The 20,027-nt window shown below is 43.8% G+C and overlaps 1 protein-coding gene across 1 annotated transcript in view; it reads right to left on the bottom strand.

The window, feature by feature from the left end:
* Positions 1-20,027, bottom strand: part of Fgf9 (fibroblast growth factor 9) — a 50,008-nt gene that overhangs the window by 27,095 nt on the left and 2,886 nt on the right. Inside the window, exon 2 of the mRNA XM_013029206.1 lies at positions 9,448-9,551. Coding sequence (XP_012884660.1) covers positions 9,448-9,551 — 104 coding nt within the window. The remainder of the gene's footprint in view (positions 1-9,447; positions 9,552-20,027) is intronic.

The following is a 20,027-nucleotide window of genomic DNA, read 5'->3' as shown; positions in this document are numbered from 1 at the left end:
AGGTTCTCCTACTACTCAAAATGCAATACATATTAGCAATATAGATTTTTCCTATTGCCACATTCCCATATTAATATTCTTCTATTTTCCTCAGAAGCATTATCCATTCGTTTCTGTCCCCTCCCATCCAAGGTGAACTGGAAGGCAAAGAACATAGCAGTGAAAAAAGCAAATTAATCTTCCCAACATGAAAATATGGTTAAGTGAACTTCTGCTACATGAACACATTAACTTGCTTTATTAGAATGGCTCAAGACTCACCAAATCTCTTACTTACTTTCCTTTACAATGAGATCAGCATTTTCAAGGTTTGCCTTAAAACATTCTCCACTTTAATACACAAACTTTATGTAATTTCACACAGGCCAGGATTCCTTCAGCTCCAACACTTAATGCCTTTAGAAATAGATTCATCATCTATTTCTTTTTCCTTCTGTTGGTCTCCTCACCATGAAAATGAGACATTCTGCTCCTTCCATAGGTAGGATAAGCCTAAAGCCTATGGGAAAAGATGCTCCACTCCACCTCACTCCCCACCTCGCTGGCACAAGGAACAAGAGCAAAGGGAAATAGCTTGCTGTTCAGGGAGCTCAGGCAGAAGATCTCATTTAACCTCAGCCATATTCCCCTAGGCTGGGCACACCAAGGACAGCACAGATGCAATCCAATTAAGCCTGGGAATGAAAGAAAGCAATTCTTCCTTCAACCAAAGTCTCATATAGACACTGATCCCATGAGTCAAGGTCCTATTCTATATATATAATCAAAGAGTAGAATTCATCAGAACTATCCATTCATTTTTCTTCAAAGGGTGTTTACCAAGCACCTGCGTTCAAGGGCAAGGGACACACATAGACCTTAGGTAACATCAAGACACTGCAGAACACTGGTGGCTCACACCTGTAATCCTTGCTACTCAAGAAGCTGAGATCTAAGGATCTCAGTTTGAAGCCAGCCTGGGCAAAAAAGTCTGTGAGATTCTTCCCTCCAAGTAACCACCAAAAATAAAAATAAAATAAAAGGAAGTAGAGCTGTGGCTCAAGTAATAGAGAGGAAGTCTTGACCAAAGAAAGCTAAGTGTTCTGGCTCTGAGTTCAAGCCCCAGTACCAGCACACAAACATACCTACACACACACACACACACATACATACACACACACACACACACACACACACACACACAGAGAAGTAAAAGATGGCCTAAACCCTTTTTATCTTTAGAGGATGCAAAAATAAATGTAACCATAATATAAATTAAGTTTGTTGCCTGTGATATGGCGCAGAAGGGAAAACAAGGTTTTGTTTGGCCTCAAGGAAAACACAAAACACTCTCACTGGAATGACTAGCTAGGTGTTGATGATGCATATCTGTAATCCTAGCTACTCAGGAGGCTGAGATTGGAGGATCATGGTTCGAAGCCAGCGCAAGCAGGAAAATCTGTGAGACTCTTCAATTAGCCTCCAGAAAAAGGCAAAAAGTGGCACTGTGGCTCAAGTGGTAGGGTGCTAGCCTTGAGCAAAAAGGAACTTGGGGACAAGCCCAGAGTTTCAGTCCTAGGACTGGCAAAAAGGATGGGAGGGAGGGAGGGAGAGAGAGAAAAAAAAGGGAAGAAGGAAGGGAAGAAGGGAAGGAAAGAAAGGAAGGAAGGAAGGAAGGAAGGAAGGATGGAAAGGAGGGAAGGAGGGAGGGATAGATAGTTATCCTGCTTTCTACCTTCTCTTTACCATTTCCTACAGTGCAATCCCTGGTATATATATATATTTTTTTTGGGGGGGGGGTTCCTGTCGTGGGCCTGAACTCTGGGCCTGGGCGCTGTCCCTCAGCTCTTCAGCTCAAGGCTAGCGCTCTACCACTTGAGCCACAGCGCTACTTCCAGCTTTTATTTTTTCTGCTTATGTGGTGCTGAGGAATACGAACCCAGGGCCTCATGCGTGCAAGGCAAGTGCTCTACCACTGAGCCACCTTCCCAGTCCTCCTTGGCATATATTGTGTCAGCTTGTATGTTCCAGGAAGTGGGAGACACACAGAAAACACAGCAGCTTCTGGGGCAGACTTACTCTCAGGAAGTCACTGAAATAATCTGTGCAGGGAGATGAGGCTCAGCCTGGCCCACAACCCCACAGGCAACTTTATTGAACACAAAATCACATGTGTTTTCTTTTTCCGCTGATAATCTGCAGATATCTATATCATGCTAGTGATTTCATCTAGCAATCTGGTAGTTACTTAACTGGATAGTACACCCTACTCTATGGCTGAAGTATATGGCCAACATATGAACTCTATGCAAGGCAACATTTGGAGCAAAACACCAATAGTATGTCCTCAACTTGGCCTACTTGTTCATCATATCCTTTAAAAATGTTTACTGGAGTCAGGCCACCAGAGGATCAAGCTTCTAATCCTAGCTACACAGGAAGCTAAGATCTGAAAATCACCATTCAAAGCCAGTCTGGGTAGAAAAAGTCTGTGAGACTCTCATCTCCAATTAACCACCAAAAAATCTGAAAGTAAAGCTGTGTCTCAAGTGGTAAAGCACCAGCCTCATTGAAAAAGCTAAGGGACAACACCCAGACCCCGAGTTCAAGCCCCAGAAATGGCACACACACACACACAAAGTTTACTGTGATGCACATTTTATAAAATAATGTACCATATGTGAATTTTATTTTTATAAGTATGATTTTAAATATGTTAACATGCATATGTTGGAATGCAGGCACATAAATGCAGGGAGGAATATAAGATCACAAAAATTTGAAGACCATATGACAAACCTATCATCAGACAGAATTTCTGTGCTATACATCAAAAAAGTGTTTTATTAAGTTCAACTGGGAATAACTTACTTCAATTCACTTTATATATCTCAAAGTTAAGAAAAATCGAGGTCATGTCAAAAGAACATCATTTTATATTTTCTTTAAGTTTCAATTTACCTGAAATAGTACTTAACCTAAATGGTAGTTATCTTAAATACTATCTTCATTTTTAAAAAGTGAAGGCTAGGCTATGTGGAAAATGAACTGTGTAACTTGTGGGCAGGAATGGGAGGGGGAAACTGGGGGAAAGTGAAGGAAGGATTGACATTGTCCAAAAAAAGAAAGGTACTTATTACCTGACGTATGAAATGGTAACACCTCTGTACAACATCTTAATAATAACAATAAAATTCTATTTTTAAAAACTGAAGGTTAGGACCTGCACCAATGGCTTATACTTATAAGCCTACCTACTGGGAAGGCTGAGATTTGAGGCCCATGATTCAAAGCTAGCCCAGGTAGGAAAGTCTGTGATATTCTTATTTCCAATCAACCACCGGAAGTGGAGCTGTGGCTCAAGTGGTAGAGCACAGGGACAGTGTCCAGACCCAGAGTTCAAGCCCCAGGACTGGCACCAAAAAAAAGAAAAATTAGGGCTTGGAATGTGGCATAGTGGTAGAGTGTTTGCCTAGCATGCATTAAGCCCTGGGTTTGAGTCTTCAGTACCATATTAACAGAAAAAAAAAAAGCCAGAAGTGGTGCTGTGGCTCAAGTGCTAGAATGCTAGATTTGAGCAAAGAAGCTCAGGGACAGTGCCCAGGCTCTGAGTTCAAGCCCCAAGATTGGTTAAAAGGAAAAAAGAAAAGAAAAATTAGCAAAGGCATTGTAGATTATAATCTCAACACTTACATGGCTAAAGCAGGTGTATCACCATTTTGAGGCCATCCTGGGCTACATAGCAAATTCTAGGACAGAGACTATATAGTAGAACATTGTCTCCAAAACCAAGCAAATAATTAATTCTGTTGACAAAAGCCATTTAGGTGGGGCTGGGAAGGTGGCTAAGTGGTAGAGCACTTGCCTTGCATGCCTGAGGCCCTGGGTTCGATTCCTCAGTACCACATAAGCATAAAGAAAGAAGCCAGAAGTGGTGCTTTGGCTCAAGTGGTAGAGCACTAGCCTTGAGCTGAAGAGCTGAGGGACAGCGCCCAGACCCAGAGTTCAGGCCCCACGACCAGACCAAAAAAAAAAAAAGCCATTTAGAAAATAAATCAAAAAATTGTATTTAAATTTTTAATTTTTTAAATACCAAATTTAATTCTATGCTTTACAAATGTATTTTAAAGTAATTTATTGTTTCAATAGGGTGATTTTGAAAAAAAATTTAAATATCTAAATCAATCAACCTATAGTTTAAGATGTAAACAAGGCAGAAAAATCACATCATCTCCTATATCATTAAAAATTCTATGTGTTATTTGACCTTGAGGGAATAATGTGTAATATAATTTGAAATAAAGACATGGTCATCTTAAGAGCATTATAACTGATAACACTGTGACTGGGGTGAATTTAAGTGAATATCTTTGGTAAAGTTTTCAAGAATAGTCAAAAAGTATTTACTAGATTTCTATGTAGTGATCTGCTTTTACTTTATAATTTATAGTCCTCAAAAGACTTTTCTAAAAAGTCCATCCTTCCACTTAAAAAAATAATAATCTGCTGAGTGCTGGTGGCTCATACCTGTAATTCTAGCTACTAAAAAGGCTGAGTGAGATCTGAGGATTGTAATTTGAAGCCAGCCCAGGCAGAAAAATCCCCATGAAACTCTTTAATTAATCACTCAAAAACTGAAGTGGTGCTGTGGCTCAAGTGGTAGTGCATTAGCCTTAAGCACAAAGAGGCTCAGGGACAGCACCCAGGCCCTGATTTCAAGCCCCACAACTTACACACACACACACACACACACACACACACATTTCTAGCCAAGCACTAGTGGCTTATGCCTGTAATTCTAACTACTCAGGAGACTGAGATTTGAGGATCACAATTCAAAACAAGCCAGGGCAGGAAAGTATGTGAGACTATCTCCCATTAATCACCACAAAATCAGAAGTGGAGCTTGGCTCAAAGTGGTAGAGCACTAGCCTTGAGCCACAAAGCTCAGGGACAGCATTTAGGCCTTGACTTTAAGCCCACAACCAAAAAAAAAAAAAAAAAACACCAAAACTCACAGACTTTTACCTCCTTAGGCATAAAGGGAATGTGAATCAAAACAGCATAGGAATCCCACCTCATTCCAGTCAGAATGACTATCATCAAGAATACAAAACAACAAATGGTGGACTGGGGATTGGGGGAATCTATTCCCCTGTTCATGGGAATGTGAATTAATGCTACTAGTATGGAAGGCAGTAGTACAGAGATTCCTCAAAAAATCTAAACATAGAATGACTCTGATCCAGTCATACTGCCTGGATAATTATTTAAAAGATTGCAAGTTAAGATACAGTAAAGACATCTGTACATCCACGTTCACTGAGGCACTATTTACCATAGCCAAGTTATGGAAACAGCCCAGATGCCCTACATGAAACTATGGATCAAAAATGTGATATTATATATACACACATATATTATACTAGGTATTACATATAGATATATGGTTCATATAATATGTAAACATATGACATGTATATGCATAATATGTATAAACACGTAATGGAATTTTATTCATCCATTAGGAAGAATAATAGGTTATTTACATGGAAATGGAAGGCTCTGGAAAAAAATCATGTTGAGTGAAATAAATTAGGCACAGAAAGACAAAGGGTACATGTTTTCTTTCATATGTGGAAGTTAGATCTAAAATAGACATATATGCTAACACATACAGGGCCATCTGCATATACGCACAACAAAACTGACCATGGTAATATGAAGGAGTAGATTTCCACACTATAGGTCCCTGGTATAATTAACAAGCATTTTAACTAGATGACTACTAGGAAGTTGAACCATACCTTGCCTGAGGGGATGAGGGGGGTAACAAAGGGAGGTGGGTAGTTGAAGGAAAGAGGAACAAGGGGTGAATATGCTCCTAACACTCAATGTACATATGTGAAATGGAACTAGAAAACTTCAGGGTGCGTCTGGGATGGGTGAGGGAGATGAATGACAGAAGTGATCAAGAAGCATTGTACATATCATGAACATGTTGAGTAGAGAGAAAAAAAAATGCTGTCTTAGCCTAATGCCACTGGCTCACCTCTGTAATCCTAGTTACTTGGGAGGCTGAGATCCAGAAGATCTGCCCTGGATTGAAGCCAACCAGGGCAGGAAAGCTCACTATACTCCATTTCCAAAAGAACCAGCAAAAAGTATCACGGCTGGAGGCATGGTATAAGTGGTAGTGCATCCACCATGAGCAAGCGAGCTGAGTAAGTACAGGCCAAATTCAAACCCTAGCATAGGAAAGGAAAAAAAAAAAACAGCAATCTTTTTGTTTTTCTTGTTCATTGATATTGATGTTAGAACTCTGGGGCCTCAGTTTTCATGCTCACCATTGGCACTTTACCATTTGACCCACACTTCCAGCTCTGCTTTTTGCTGGTTATTTTGGAGTAGAGTCTCACAGTCAGAAAGACTGGGGCTGACTTCAAACCTCAATCCTCTAGATCTCAACCTCCTGAAAAGCTAGAATTACAGGCATAAGCCACCAGTGCCTACCAATGTTGTATTTTATATTCAGATTAAACAAGCTATCTTTTTCCTGTCACTTGAAATAGTTGAGTGCAACTGTACTGTATGTGTGTGTGTGTGTGTGTGTGTGTGTGTGTGTGTTTGCTAGTCCTGGGGCTTGAACTCAGGGTCTGGGCACTGTCCCTGAGTCTGAGTCTCTTTGTGTCCAAGGCTAGTGCCCTCCCACATGAGCCACAGCATCACTTTCAGCTTTTTTGAGTAGTTTATTGGCAATAAAAGTCTCATGGGCACTTTTCTGCCCCAGCTGGCTTTGAACTGCCATCCTCAGATCTCAGCCTCCTGAGTAGCTAGGATTACAGGCATGAGCCACCAGTGCCTAGAGCTCATGTGTATATTTTTTTTAAACTACTATATGGATAAGAAAGGAAAACAGCTAGAAAACTTTTTGCTTTATATATCTACCAACTGAAAACTCCAGAACTTTTCCCAGTCTAATCTTTTTGTTTTGAACATTCTGTAGGCTTAAATCAAAGTTCTCATTTTGTAGATAACATGGATTAAATTTTCACATGACTGCCAATAATGATAATAAAAATCTGAAGTTAATTTCATTACAAATTCTACTGTTTGAACACATTAACACAATAAGCTTTCCTTATTCACATGCTTATTTCACGTGGTTTTAACCAAGAACCATAAAAAAGAAAAAAATGAATAATAAATACTTTTGAACCATACAAAATTTTAAAAGAAAACATTTAAATTCTTGCACACACATTACACAACACAGTGGGTGTGGAAAAAAAAACTTCTAGTCCCCACACTTATCAGCTGTTGAATTTAAAATGTTGTATGACCTGCTGAGTATTCCCTGCCCTTAATTTTGGGAGGAAAGTATATCTCCCAAAAAGCAAATGGTCCCCGCCTCCCCCCCTCCCAAAAAAAAACCAAGGTGAAAGCTTTTGTGTTTAGTTTAAGGAACTGAGCAGGGAAACAGATCTTTTTGAAGCAGTATGTCTTTAGCAAGGATTGAGTGATGTTATAAGAAAAATTAATCAAGGTTGGGTACCAGTGGCTCAGGAGGCTGAGAGCTGAGGATCACAGTTTGAAGCTAGAAGAGTAAGAAAGTCCATGAGACACTTATCTGCAATTAACCACAAAAAGCCAGAAGTAGAGCTGTGACTCAAGTTGTACAGTGCTAGCCTTGAGTAACAAGAAGCTTAGGGCTGGGTGTCACTGCCACTGTAATCCCAGCTACTCAGGAGGCAGAGATCTGAGGATCACACTTTCAAAGCCAGCCCAAGCAGGAAAGTCAGTAAGACTCTTATCTCCAATAAACTACCAGAAAACTGGAAATGGCTCTGTGGCTCAAGTGGTAGAGTGCCAGCCTTGAGCTAAAGAGCTGAGGGACAGCATCAAGGCCCAGAGTCCAAGACCCACAACTGACCAAAGAAGAAGAAGGAGGAGGAAGAGGAAGAGGAGGAGGAAGAGGAGGAAGAGGAGGAGGAGGAGGAGGAGAAAGAGGAGGAAGAGAAAGAGGAGGAGGAGAAAGAGAAAGCAGCAGCAGTAGTGGCAATATATATATATATATATATATGAAGTACACAAAGCTCTGAATGCCATGTATCCTGCTTTTATCCACAATGGCTGCCTGCTGAGAGACATTTATTTACTTGTGCATACGAAGGGTCCACAGTATATACTAATTATTTGCCTAATAATTTAGCAAGCATTGTCTATCTGTACTGTGTCTCATGCAGTGTGATTTGAACACTGCACTCCTAGAAGCAAAGACAGGTGAAAGTGTAAACCTCTCACTTCCTTGGAGAACAGGAATAGACTTTATCCCATTCACAAATACAGCACAGCATCTACCACCATGCCTGAAACCTGGCCAGGCAGCATAAATGCTCTGTCAATGTTTAACCTAAGGACTTCCCAACTTCGTGGGGATGGGAAGTTAGATAGAAGGGGGAAAAAAATCAGCATGATAGCAAATAATTACAATGCTGCTATATCCTTATTCGCATACAAGAATATCTGACAATAATTTCCATCTCCCTTCCCTCCCTGCATAATGAAAAATCTTGTGTCATTTAGAAAAAGTGATTTAGACTCACTGCATGGTCTATTTCTAGTTTTAATTACAATGCTTGGCAAAGCTTGGGAGATCATTTTGATTCATTTCAAAAATAACTCTCATTCAATACAAAAAGATGGGGATTTTTTTCACACTGGTGAATTTTTTATTTACTTGATAATGAAGATGGTTTGGCATATAAATAAACCATTTTCTTAACGACTTTGGTCTAGTGAAAATGCAGAACTGAGGTTCTATTAATAAAAATGAAATGGCTTGCTTGCTTTGAAAAGTAAAAACTTAACATTTGCCTTTCCAGACTGACTCGGTTTTATTGCCAGCCCTAAATGCAGTTTAAGAGCTAGGCACTGGTGCCTTATGCCTGTAATCCTAGCTACTCAGAAAGCTGAGACCTGAGGATCCCACTTTGAAGCCAGCCCAGGAAGGAAAGTTTATGAGAAATGTATCTCCAGTTAACCAACAAAAAGCTGGAAGTAGAGGTGTGGCCCAAGGAATAAGGTATCAGCCTTGAGCAAAAAAGCCAAGCAAAAGCCTAACTTCAAGCCCCAGTACTAGCACCAAAAAAGAAAGAAGAGAAGGGGGCAAGAGGAAGAAAAGAATAGGAAAAGAAGGAGGAGAAGGAAGAGGATGAGGAGCTGCAGGAGAAGGGAGGAGGAGGAGGAAGAAGAGGAGGAGGAAGGAGGGAAGGGGAAGGGAAAGGAGAGGAGGAAGGAGAGGAGGAGGAAGAAGGAGGAGGAGGAAGAAGGAAGGAAGGAAGGAAGGAAGGAAAGGAGGGAGGGAAGGGAGGGCGGGAAGGAAAGAGCAGAGCAAGGAAGAGAAGGGAAGAGGACTGCAGTTCAAATCAAACATGGAACATGGAAATTGTCTGTTCTGGTACTTACTGATCCATATAGCTCCCCCTTCTCATTCATCCCGAGGTAGAGTCCACTGTCCACGCCTCGAATGCTGACCAGGCCCACTGCTATACTGATAAACTCCAGAATGCCTGCAAAATAAACACCAGAAGGCATAAAACAGGTTAGTCACAGATCACATTGTCAGAGTCTCAGTGTCCCTGGGGACTTGCACAACTTCACACCAGTTAAAGAAGCATTTTCTATATTAGAAACTATTGCTTAGTGAGGCAACAGTGGTTCACCCCCTCTAATCTTAGCTACTCAGGAAGCTGAGATCTGAAGATTGCAATCCAAAGCCAGCCAAGGCAGGAAAGTCCATAAGACTCTTATCTCTAATTAACCAGCAAAAAGAAGGAAGTATCAGTGTAGCTCAGCTGATAAAGTGCCAGCCTTGAGTAAATAAGCCAAGTAAGAGCTCAAGCCCCTCAGTTTTAGCCCCAGTATTAGCACACAAAAAGAAAGGGAAAGTATTTCCTAAAAAGAATTGAAGCCAGGCACAGGTGGCTCATGCCTATAATCCTAGCTACTTAGGAAGCTGAGATTTGAGGATCATGGTTCAAAGCCAGCCCAGGGAGGAAAGTCCATAAGACTCCAATAAATTGCAAAAAGGGCCAGAAGTGGAGCTTCAGCTCAAGTGGTAGGGCACTAGCCCTGAACACAAAGAGGCCCAGGGATAGCACTCAGGCCCAGAGTTCAAGCCCCAGGACTGGCACAAAAAATAAATAACTGAATTCCCACCTAAGTTATTTCTTATCATATTAAGAGCCAGCTAGATTGCATGCATCTTTAGTCTTGACTATTCTGACAAGAAGATCCCAGCCTGGGTAACGCAGTGAAATCCTGTCTCAAAGAACCCCAATCAAGCAAAACCACTTACCAACATGACAGATAAATAAGTAAAACATTTTATTTAAAAGAGATTAAAAAAAAAAACAACTAGTATTCCCCTGGGCTCTGGTAGCTTCATGCTTAAAATCCTAGCTACATAGGAAACTGAGATCCAGGGATTGTAGTTCTAAGCAAGCCAAGGAAATAAAAAAAAGCATTTCAAAACTCATCTCCAGAAATTAGCAACCAAAAGCTGTGCAGTCAACCAAAAGCTGAGCTAGAGGCTTGGCTTAAGGAGTAGAGTGCCAGCTGAGCAAGCAAGTCATGTTAGCACAGAACTTTGAGTTCAAAACTCCTATACCAGTCTCCTCTCCCCAACCCCTGCCCACTAAAATCTAGTATCTACATATACATTCTTAGAAGTGATAGGACAAATGAATATATATAAATATATATTCAAATAAAACTGAGAGTACATTGGAGAATTTATTTCTCTTTTACACATGTGAAATTAAATATTTGCATATAGGTATCTTGATATTGAACTTCCCAGCCTCTAGAGCTGTGAGAAATAAATATCTCTTTTTATTTATTTGTGTGTTTATCTGTGCTGGTACTAAAGCTTGAACTCAAGATCTGGATGCTTTTCCTTACTTTTTTTCTCTCAAGGTTGGTGTTCAACCACTTGAGGCACAGCTCCACTTCCAGCATTTTGGTGATGAACTAAAGTCTCACAGACCTTGCTACTCAGGCTGGCTTTGAACCACAATCCTCAGATCTCAGCCTCCTGAGTAGCTAGGATTACAAGCATGAGCCAGCGGTACCTGATCAACATCTCATATTTAAATAATAACAAAAGTAGTATTTGTATATAATGAATGTTTAAACCTATTCAGAGAATGATGTTGTGGCTCTCAAAATAAAAGCATAAAGTGTAACTACAAAATTTTTCCAGCTCTTCATTGCATAACTTTACTGAAGCTCCACCTTTAAAAGTAACTCAGTAGCGCCGACATGCTCACCATCCAAATATGTCTGCTTAAATAAATAAGGTATTGATTTTTTTCTCTGTGCTTATCTAAACCTCAAAGATAGTTAAAGTAATTAAGATAACATAACATTCTAGAGGGGGAAATGTTCTTGCTTTATTGAACATGGAACACCATATCCCCAAATTAAATCAACATCATAATCTTTTTTGCACCCTTTGGTGCTGGTACTGAAGCTTGAATTTACAGTCTGGGCACGCCCCTTCAGTTTTTTCACTTAAGGTGCTGTACTACTTGAGCCACAGCTCCACTTCCAGCTTTTTTGTGGTTAACTGGAGATATGAATCCCCCAAACTTTCCTGCCTGAGCTTATTTCAAAACTCAATTCTCAGATTTCAGCATCCTGAGTAGCAAAGATTACAGGAGAAAATCACTGGTGCCCAGATATGATCTTATTTTATTTCCTTATTTTATATTGCTTATCTCACAAATAGCAATACCTAAACTGAGCATAAATCCATAATTTTATGACCATGCCACAGCAGCTTACATTCTTCTAAACATATTGTCATTTGAAGATGATTCTCCCACAATAGATTTAGGATATTTCTAATATTCCTTGCACTCCTGACATTTTCACATTTTGTATAGACCTTTAGTGGATTTATACTAAGTATTGAGATTATGTTTTAAACATTCCTTCAAAAGTAAGCGCAGGTGAGATTCCCTCCTGTAATCCTAGCTGTACAGGAGACTGAGATCTGAGGTTCAAGGTTTGAAGCCAGCCCAAGCAGAAAAGTCCAAGAGACTCCTATCTCCAATTTAAACAGCAAAAAGCTGGCAGTGGAGGTGTGGCTCAAGTGGTAGAATTCCAGCCTTGAGGAAAAAGGCTAAGGGATAGTGCCCGGTATTTAAATTCAAGCTTCAGTGCCAACAATAAATAAATAAGTAGAAAACACTACTTGAATATAAGAGTTTAGAAATAACTTACATATCACTGTACTATAGTCAGTCTCTTGTGACTAATAAAAAAGCACTTACATAGTTTTTAACAATTAATTTTGTAACTCTCACAAAATAGAATGGGCTGAGATCAAGTGAAGATCTGAACTACATAAATCTAATAAAGCAAGTAATTAATCAGAGGAAACTGTTGCAAGGTGACCCCCTCCCCATTTACCCACCCTCCCAAAAAATAGCTATTTCTTTTTTTAAAGAAAAAGTTATAAATTATCTCCAGCTTATTATGGTTTACAGAATGTTACCTGCACATGCAAAACTTATTTTGGTAGAATGTGAGGCCACCGTTAGCTGTGGTTGAGCAGGCCTGCAATCCTACCTACACAGGAGGCTGAGATCTGAGCATCAAGGTTCAAAGTCAGCCTGGGCAGGATAGTCTGTCAGACTTTTATCTCCAGTTAACCAGAAGTAGATGTGTTGCCCAAGTGTTAGAGCACCAGCCTTAAGTGAAAAAGCTAAGGAATCAGGCCTTAAGTTCAAGCCCCAGTATTGGCAAGCACACACACACACACACACACACACACACACACACAAGATGTGAACTCATACATGGAAACAATAAAGAATTTACAGGTTACTGGTGAGCTGTGATGGTATCATGGAAGAAAACCTGAATCAAGTCAATTTGTGACCAGCTTTCCCTACTTCACAGAGCAAATGGGAAGAGATATGAGGCAATATTTTCTGGATATCCATATCATATAGGCTGTACCTCTTTTGACTCCATCATTTTATTTCAGTAAGGCACTGTTAACACTAAAGGTTCAAAATCATCAAAACTTTTAGTATTCAAAATCATCAAAATTATGGAATTTTGTTACTCCTGGGACCACATAAATATGAATCTCTCCTAGTTCCCTAAATGTGCACCACAATCTAGGTTATACTTACCCTCCAATTACCCTAAGGTATTACCTTATGTTCAGTTATCATTATAAAGTAAAATTCAAGTATTTTGCCCCATCAGAAGGCTGAAAATTTTAATTTACCAGGCCAAGAGGAGAAGCTTAATCACACAACAAAAAGGTATTTGCATCTTCCAAGGGGGTATTTGATGATCTTTGTGTTTTTCCTAAACAAAAGGAAGCCCTGAAACTCCTATCAAATATCATTCACTAGGTCCAAAGAACATGACTTCACAAAAGCCATCTGATTGGCTGGTCTGAAGAACAGAAAGACTATCAGTAACACCAACACTAATGATCATCTTACAGCTAAAACACAATGAGAGACCTTCTCTCAATCCTCAGGACAGTGCAGTCATTACAGTATAAAATTGAAATTTCAGGCTAAGTCACTTGCCCCAACCAATCAGAACTTTCCAGCTTTTTCCTTAATTTGTTATGTACGTCTCACATCTGATTTCACCTTTTCTCCCATGATTCGGTGATTTCTGCACCATTTACATATAGGTAAGTTCTAAAATTATTGTATTATTATCACTATTAATTATATAATTGGGAATAAAAGCATTACAATAATCGTTTTTTGTTGTTATTTGACAAGATCTCTGAAATTCATATGCACTCACTTATTTGTTCAACAAACTATTATTAGCTGCTGTGGTTGTAAACAGCCACTTAGGAAGCAGAAGCAGGAAGATGGAGAATCAGCCTAGGCAAGGGAACAGCATCCTATATCAAGGCCTGGAAGGTGGCTCAGTGGTAGAGCATTTGCCTTGCATGCATGAGGCCCTGGGTTTGATTCCCCAGCACCACATAAGCAAAAAGGAAAAAAGCTGGAAGTGGCACTGTGGCTCAAGTGGTAGAGCCCTAGCCTTGAGCTAAAGAGCTGAGGGATAGTGCCCAGACCCAGAGTTCAGGCCCACGATTGGACCCAAAAAATAAATAAATAAATAAAATAAAGCAATAAACTAGTGACTCACCCTATAATCCTAGTTACTCAGAAGGCTAAGATCTATGGCTTTCAGTTCAAAGCCAGCCCTGGCAGCAAAGTGCCTGAGACTCTTATCTATAATTAACAAACAAAAAGCCGGAAATGGAGATGTAGCTCTAGTAGTACAACACTACCAGCTTTGAGCAAAATAGTCAAGCCATTGCAAAGGCCCTGAGTTCCGACCTCAATTTTGTCACACAAACAAACCTAAAGGACTGGAGGCATCACTCAAATGGTAGAGCACATGCCTAGCATGCACACCACACTTGATCCTCATCATTGAAAAACAAAAAGTATAAACATAAATGAAAGGTAAGTAAGTTATAGTGAAATTGTTCACTAACGATAGAAAGCCCCCATCTCAGTAGGGTGTACATTCCTGGGATGCCTGAAACAGTACAGAATATCAAAGCCTACATAGAGTACATATACTGTAGATACATACGTATGATAAGGCTCAATTTATAAATTAGACACACTAAGTCGCTAACAAAATAGGACAAGTATACTGTAATAAAAGTTATTAGAAACTTAGGAGTTGTTTATTTCTGGAATTTTCCATTTAATGTTCTCTGACCATAGTTGATGGTGGGTAACTGAAACTGCAGAAAGTAATACTATAGATAAGGAGGGACTCATTGTCCTGGGAAGAGAGCCATTTTGTATTCAGTGACAGGCAGGTGTGGGAAATGTGGGCAGTATTCAAACACATAGTGGTCTGGGGTGGGGGCTTGGTTCATAAGGTAGAGCACTAGCCAGTAAACGCTAACCAATGAGTGAAAGCGGATGCAGGTATTGCATTTTAGTTCCCATCTTTGACCAAGAACAACAACAACAAAAAAAGAAATAACAAATCCTTTAAAAAAAAAAGATAATCGTCCATTCCATTGTCGGGGAGCAAATCAGAGGCAGCTCCCTAAAAAAATACCTTAATTATTTCAGGAACGTTCCTAGTAAGAAGAAACTTTCAGTGAGCCCCAGATGGAAAAAAAAATTTCATCACCTCAAATCGCCATCGATATTTTTGTGGCTCCTTACCAAAGCAGAGAACTCACTGTGGCTCATACTTGTAATCTTAGCTACTTAGGAGGCCTAGATCTGAGGATCATGGTTCAAAGCCAGCCTGTGCAGGAAAGTCTGTGAGACTCTTATCTCCAATAATCACTAGAAAGTTAGAAGTGGAGGTGTATCTCAAGTAGAAGACCATCAGCCTTAAATGAAAAAGCAAAGGGATGGCACCCAGGCCCTGAATTCAAGCCCCAGTACTGCCCCCCCCCACACACACACCCCACATACACACAGCAGGAACCTCAAAGAACAGCCCATATTTTTGTGAGGTCACCTTCATAACCCAAGGGTAGTACAACACCCCCAATGGATGAGTCACACCTCCCACCCACACCACCTCCACCTCCCACACCCACAGAGGTCAGGAAGACCTGGCAACCTAGTAAAAGGACCTACCCCAATCCTTATCATTCCTGGTACCATCTTGTCCACAATGAGCTCTTATCACCTCAACCAGGTCAGTTCAGCCCTTCATAAGCCAGAGCTGGAGCCAGGCAAGTCCTCCAACTGCTCCCCTCCCTCCTTGAGCACAGGCCACTTCCCCTGCCATCTGCTTAGGTATGTAAGCATGAGTAAGCACACCTTGTGGCAAAGAAGGTGCTCTGAGCCATGGCCAGGAGAAGGCTTCTCCACAGACATGGGAATGTTTCATGATCAAGGGAAAGAAAGGGATAGAAGGATGAGAAGAAGGAAGGAAGGAGAAAAGGAGAGAAATGTGCCAAAATCCAACTTATTATACCCCTCATATGTGGACCCTGGTGGCTTCTCTCTCTAGCAGATACAACCTCAGCTCAGAAAGGACCCAAAGTCAAGGACTAGAGTCATTTCTCTGTTCACTTCCACTGTAACCAACAATTTCAAATGAAGACCCACTCCTGGGGCCTCAAGGGATCTGATGAGTTCCAAGGATTGCCCTGGTCCACCAGAGCACACCTCAGGAATGTGTCCACATCCGGGGCCTCCTTCCTCCTCCCAGTCTCTCCACAGCAATCAATGGACAGAGCCTTCCTAGATCTGCCCAAACAGACCATTAACCCCCAAGGTGGCCACCCCTCCAAAAGCCCACCTGAATGATGCCTCAGTTCCATCAAAGGAGGAGCTGTTCCACTCTAGCCTAGGTTCCAGTAACCTTCAGTTCTAAAAGCCCTGGGCACTCAGTTTCGCTTTTCAGACAAGACATCAAAAAGATATGCATCAGGGCGTAGGGGCAGGAGGCTGAAGCAGGTGAATTGTTTAAGCTGAGTTTCAGACCAACCTAAGCAGCTTGGGGACCTTGTCTGTTAAAAAAAAAAAAAAAGCACGAACTATAAAGAAAAGCATGACTTGAGGCTGTTAAAAGTTAACAATTGCCAGGAGCCAGTAGCTGATGTTTTTAAATCCTAGCTACTCAGAAAGCTGAGACTTGAGGATTGGGGTACAAACCCAGCCTGGGCAGGATAGTCAGTAAGACTCTTATCTCTAATTAATCACCAAAAAGCTGGAAGCAGCGCCCAAGTGGTAAGAGTGCTAGCTTTGAGCAAAACAGCTCAGGGTCAGCACCCAGGTCCTGAGTTCAAGTTCTGAGACTGGCACATGTGCACGCACATGCATATGCACACACACACACACACACACACACAGAAAGCCTGGGACTAGATTATAATCAGAGTCTGTATCCAGCAAAGTTGACCTGTAGGGAGATGATCAAACCTGAGTTTACTTAGAAAATAACCAGGAGAATAGGAGATAGAGGCCCACAAAGTTTTCAAGAATCCTAAGTAAGCTGCAAAACAGCTCCTTATACAGGCAGACTTTGCCTCTAGAGAGATAATTGAAGAGCCATACAAAAAGGACATAATTTTAAGTGCAAAAGCTGGAAATAAGAATTTTAAGCCAACTTTTATTTCTAAATAAATCATACCATCATATTTCTTCACTCTAATGCAACCTCCACCTGACACACTGCTCCCTTTGAGTGGCTAGGTTGGAGTTGGAGTGCTGATGAAGTACAGAGCTACCATCCCACTTGAAGAGGAGGTGAGCCAGCTTAGGCTTTTACAGGCCCTGCATTCAATTGTTGTGTGCCAGTACTGGCTTGAACTCGCGGTCTAGGCAATGTCCCTTAGACTTGTCTCTCAAGACTGATGCTACCACAAGAGCCACAGCTACACTTCCGGCTTTTTTTTTTTTGCTAGTTCATTGGAGAGAAGAGTCCCTTGGACTTTCTGGCCTGAGTTGGCTTTGAACCAGCCTCCTGATTAGCTAGGATTACAGAAGGGAGAGGTGGGCACCATTCACTTTCTGGCTACTCTATATCACCATTGCTCTAGTTAATTTTTTGCTCACTTTTTTTTTCCAACTAGCAAGTCTGGAGTACTTTAAAGTGCCAATATGTATAGGAAGAGAACTCAATAGCCCAGATACATCCCTAGTGCCTTTTCTCTTTTTTCCAACCTCAAAGGCCACACCAAACCCCACCCCAAGTGGGGGAGGAGACAAAGGACTCCCTCAAGGTCCTTTCCTAAGCTGTCCGCTCCGGCCTGCACCGCGGTAAGACTCCCCTCACCCCACCCCCGTGTCCCCTACATTGCTGCTGCTGTGTCACCGCCAGGCTTTGCCCGGAGCTGCGGTCACCTGCAGCTGCAGGCGGTGGAGGGGTGGGGACGGCAGAAATCTTTTTTTTTTTCTTGCCAGGTAGAGAAAAATGCACCTCCCATTCCAATCAAGGTGTAAACCCACCCCCCCTCATCCCCATCCCCCCCCCCCCATCCACAGCTACTCTGAAGCTGCGGCTGCAGACTCAGTCCCCCGAGTGAGCAGGCGGCCGCTGCAGGGGGGTGATGGGAGGAGGCGGAAGGTGAGGCCCCGGCTGCGCACGGTGCGGCGCGCCAGGTGTGACCGCCTGCCGCAGCCCCTCCGCCCCCACCCGGGCCCTGCTGGCTCCCACCGCCCTCCCTGCTGGGGCCGCAGGGTCCTAGCGCCGCCCCAGCCACCCTCTGGGCGGGGCCAGGAAGACGAGGAGGAGGCTCCCAGGCACCAGCACCGCGCTGCAGAGGTTGCTAATATTGGGACCTGCCGCCGCAGCAAGCAGCAGCAGCAGCAGCAGCAACCAGCGGGAGACCGCGGCACTGCTGTCACCCCCGGGGGCCTGTTTCCCACTGCAACCGGATGAAAGACTTAAATAACCCTCCTGCCTCACCCTCCTTCCCCACCCCCACTGCGCACAGCCACCCACTCAGCTCCATCCCAACCCGGGTGAGTGGCACCGCAGAGCGCCCAGGCGCGCCCTCCCTCCCTCCTCCTCTCCAGCCTCAAGCCGACTCCCCAGCTTACCCGCCAGCTTGCGCCGATCTTGGAGGCCCCCTGCCCGTCCCTCTGTAACCCGGGGCCAGGGGCTTCCGCCCCCGCCCTTCCTCCCAACAACACCCATCCCTATCCTATCCCCCCCCCCCACACACACACTGGGCGAGCGAGTCTGAGGGGAGATGTCACTTCCTTGGCGACACCTTTCTCCAACCTCTAGGATCGAGGAGGGGTGAGGAGGTCTCGCCTTTTTGGGGTGGTTGTTTCGCGGCCTCCACTCCAGCCACTGAACCGTACCTGCAGGGCTCGCCCGCCGACCTCTCTCCCCGCCCCCTCCCGAACGCGCCCCCTCCTGCCCTCCCCCCCCCCGCGTGGCACCTCCCTGGCACCCTTGCCCTCCTCCCTCGGTAGAGTTCATGAATTGCTGATGACTCGATTGCGAATGGCAAACGTCCTATCCTAAAGGTGATTACCTTTAAAAAGAAGAAGGGGGAAAGCTATTGGAGGGTAGGTGCGAGGTGGAGCACCCCCAAATAGAACATCCCATAATCTCCCCCATGCCTGCCCGCCCCCCCTCCCCGTGGTGCTGCACCCACCCTAGGGTTGTGACGGAGAAATCCACACAATGAATCTGGCCCCGGCCTGCCGCCCCGGCCCCGGCAGCCGTGCGCCCTCGCCGCGCGCTGGCGCGCGCACCCGGCCTCCGGGAGCCGAGAGGCCCGCGCCCAGGCGGGGAGGATGCTGGAAAGGCAAGCCGGTGGGACCCAGAGCCCTCCTCGGCGCAGAACAGTTAACAATAGCACGCCGCTCCCCTTCCACTGCCTCGGCTCACTTGGTCACCCACCCCATCGTGACCCCCCCTTCCCCGGTGACTCCGGCCCAGCCCGGCCAGGGGGGGGGGTGCCTCGATCTCACCTCCCCAGCGCCTCAGACCCCACTACTCTCCAAACCCCGATCGCGCTAGGAAGAGAGAGGGAGGGAGGGAGACCCCAGATGAAGACGCGGAGCCGGAGAGAGTCTGATCACTAGGTTGTCCATGTCTTCTCCCCCCCACATGCCCTCCCCACGCCGCCGCCGCCACCATCAACCCACCAGCTCTCCAGCTTGCGGCCCGCGCCTCCAGCCGTTCCCACACCGCAAACCCACCGCGCCGGAAGCCCCGGGGCGCGGCCGCCGGCCCCGCTCGTCCCGCACTCGTACACAAAGAGAAAACGAAAGGACGAAAGTCGGGCAAAAATAACGAAATAAGAACGATCGGGGGGGGTCCCTAAATGCGCCTCAAATTATATCCGCCGCCCTCCCCCCCCCGCGCCCGCCGCGTTCCCCTCCCGCCTCCTCCTCCTCCCCACACCCGCACACACACAAGCGGTCCCCGGCTGCCGCTTGAAGGGCGCACCAGAGCTGGGAGAAAAGGAAGACCGGAACGAAGGGCGCTTAGGACCGCGCGGAGCTGGGCGGACGGCCGCGGAGAGCGCCGCGGGG

Source organism: Dipodomys ordii, unplaced genomic scaffold (genome assembly GCF_000151885.1).
Source record: "Dipodomys ordii isolate 6190 unplaced genomic scaffold, Dord_2.0 Scaffold1, whole genome shotgun sequence".
Classification (NCBI taxonomy): domain Eukaryota; kingdom Metazoa; phylum Chordata; class Mammalia; order Rodentia; family Heteromyidae; genus Dipodomys; species Dipodomys ordii.
Note: the sequence above shows the minus strand (reverse complement) of the source record. Positions and strands in the feature narration are given on the sequence as shown.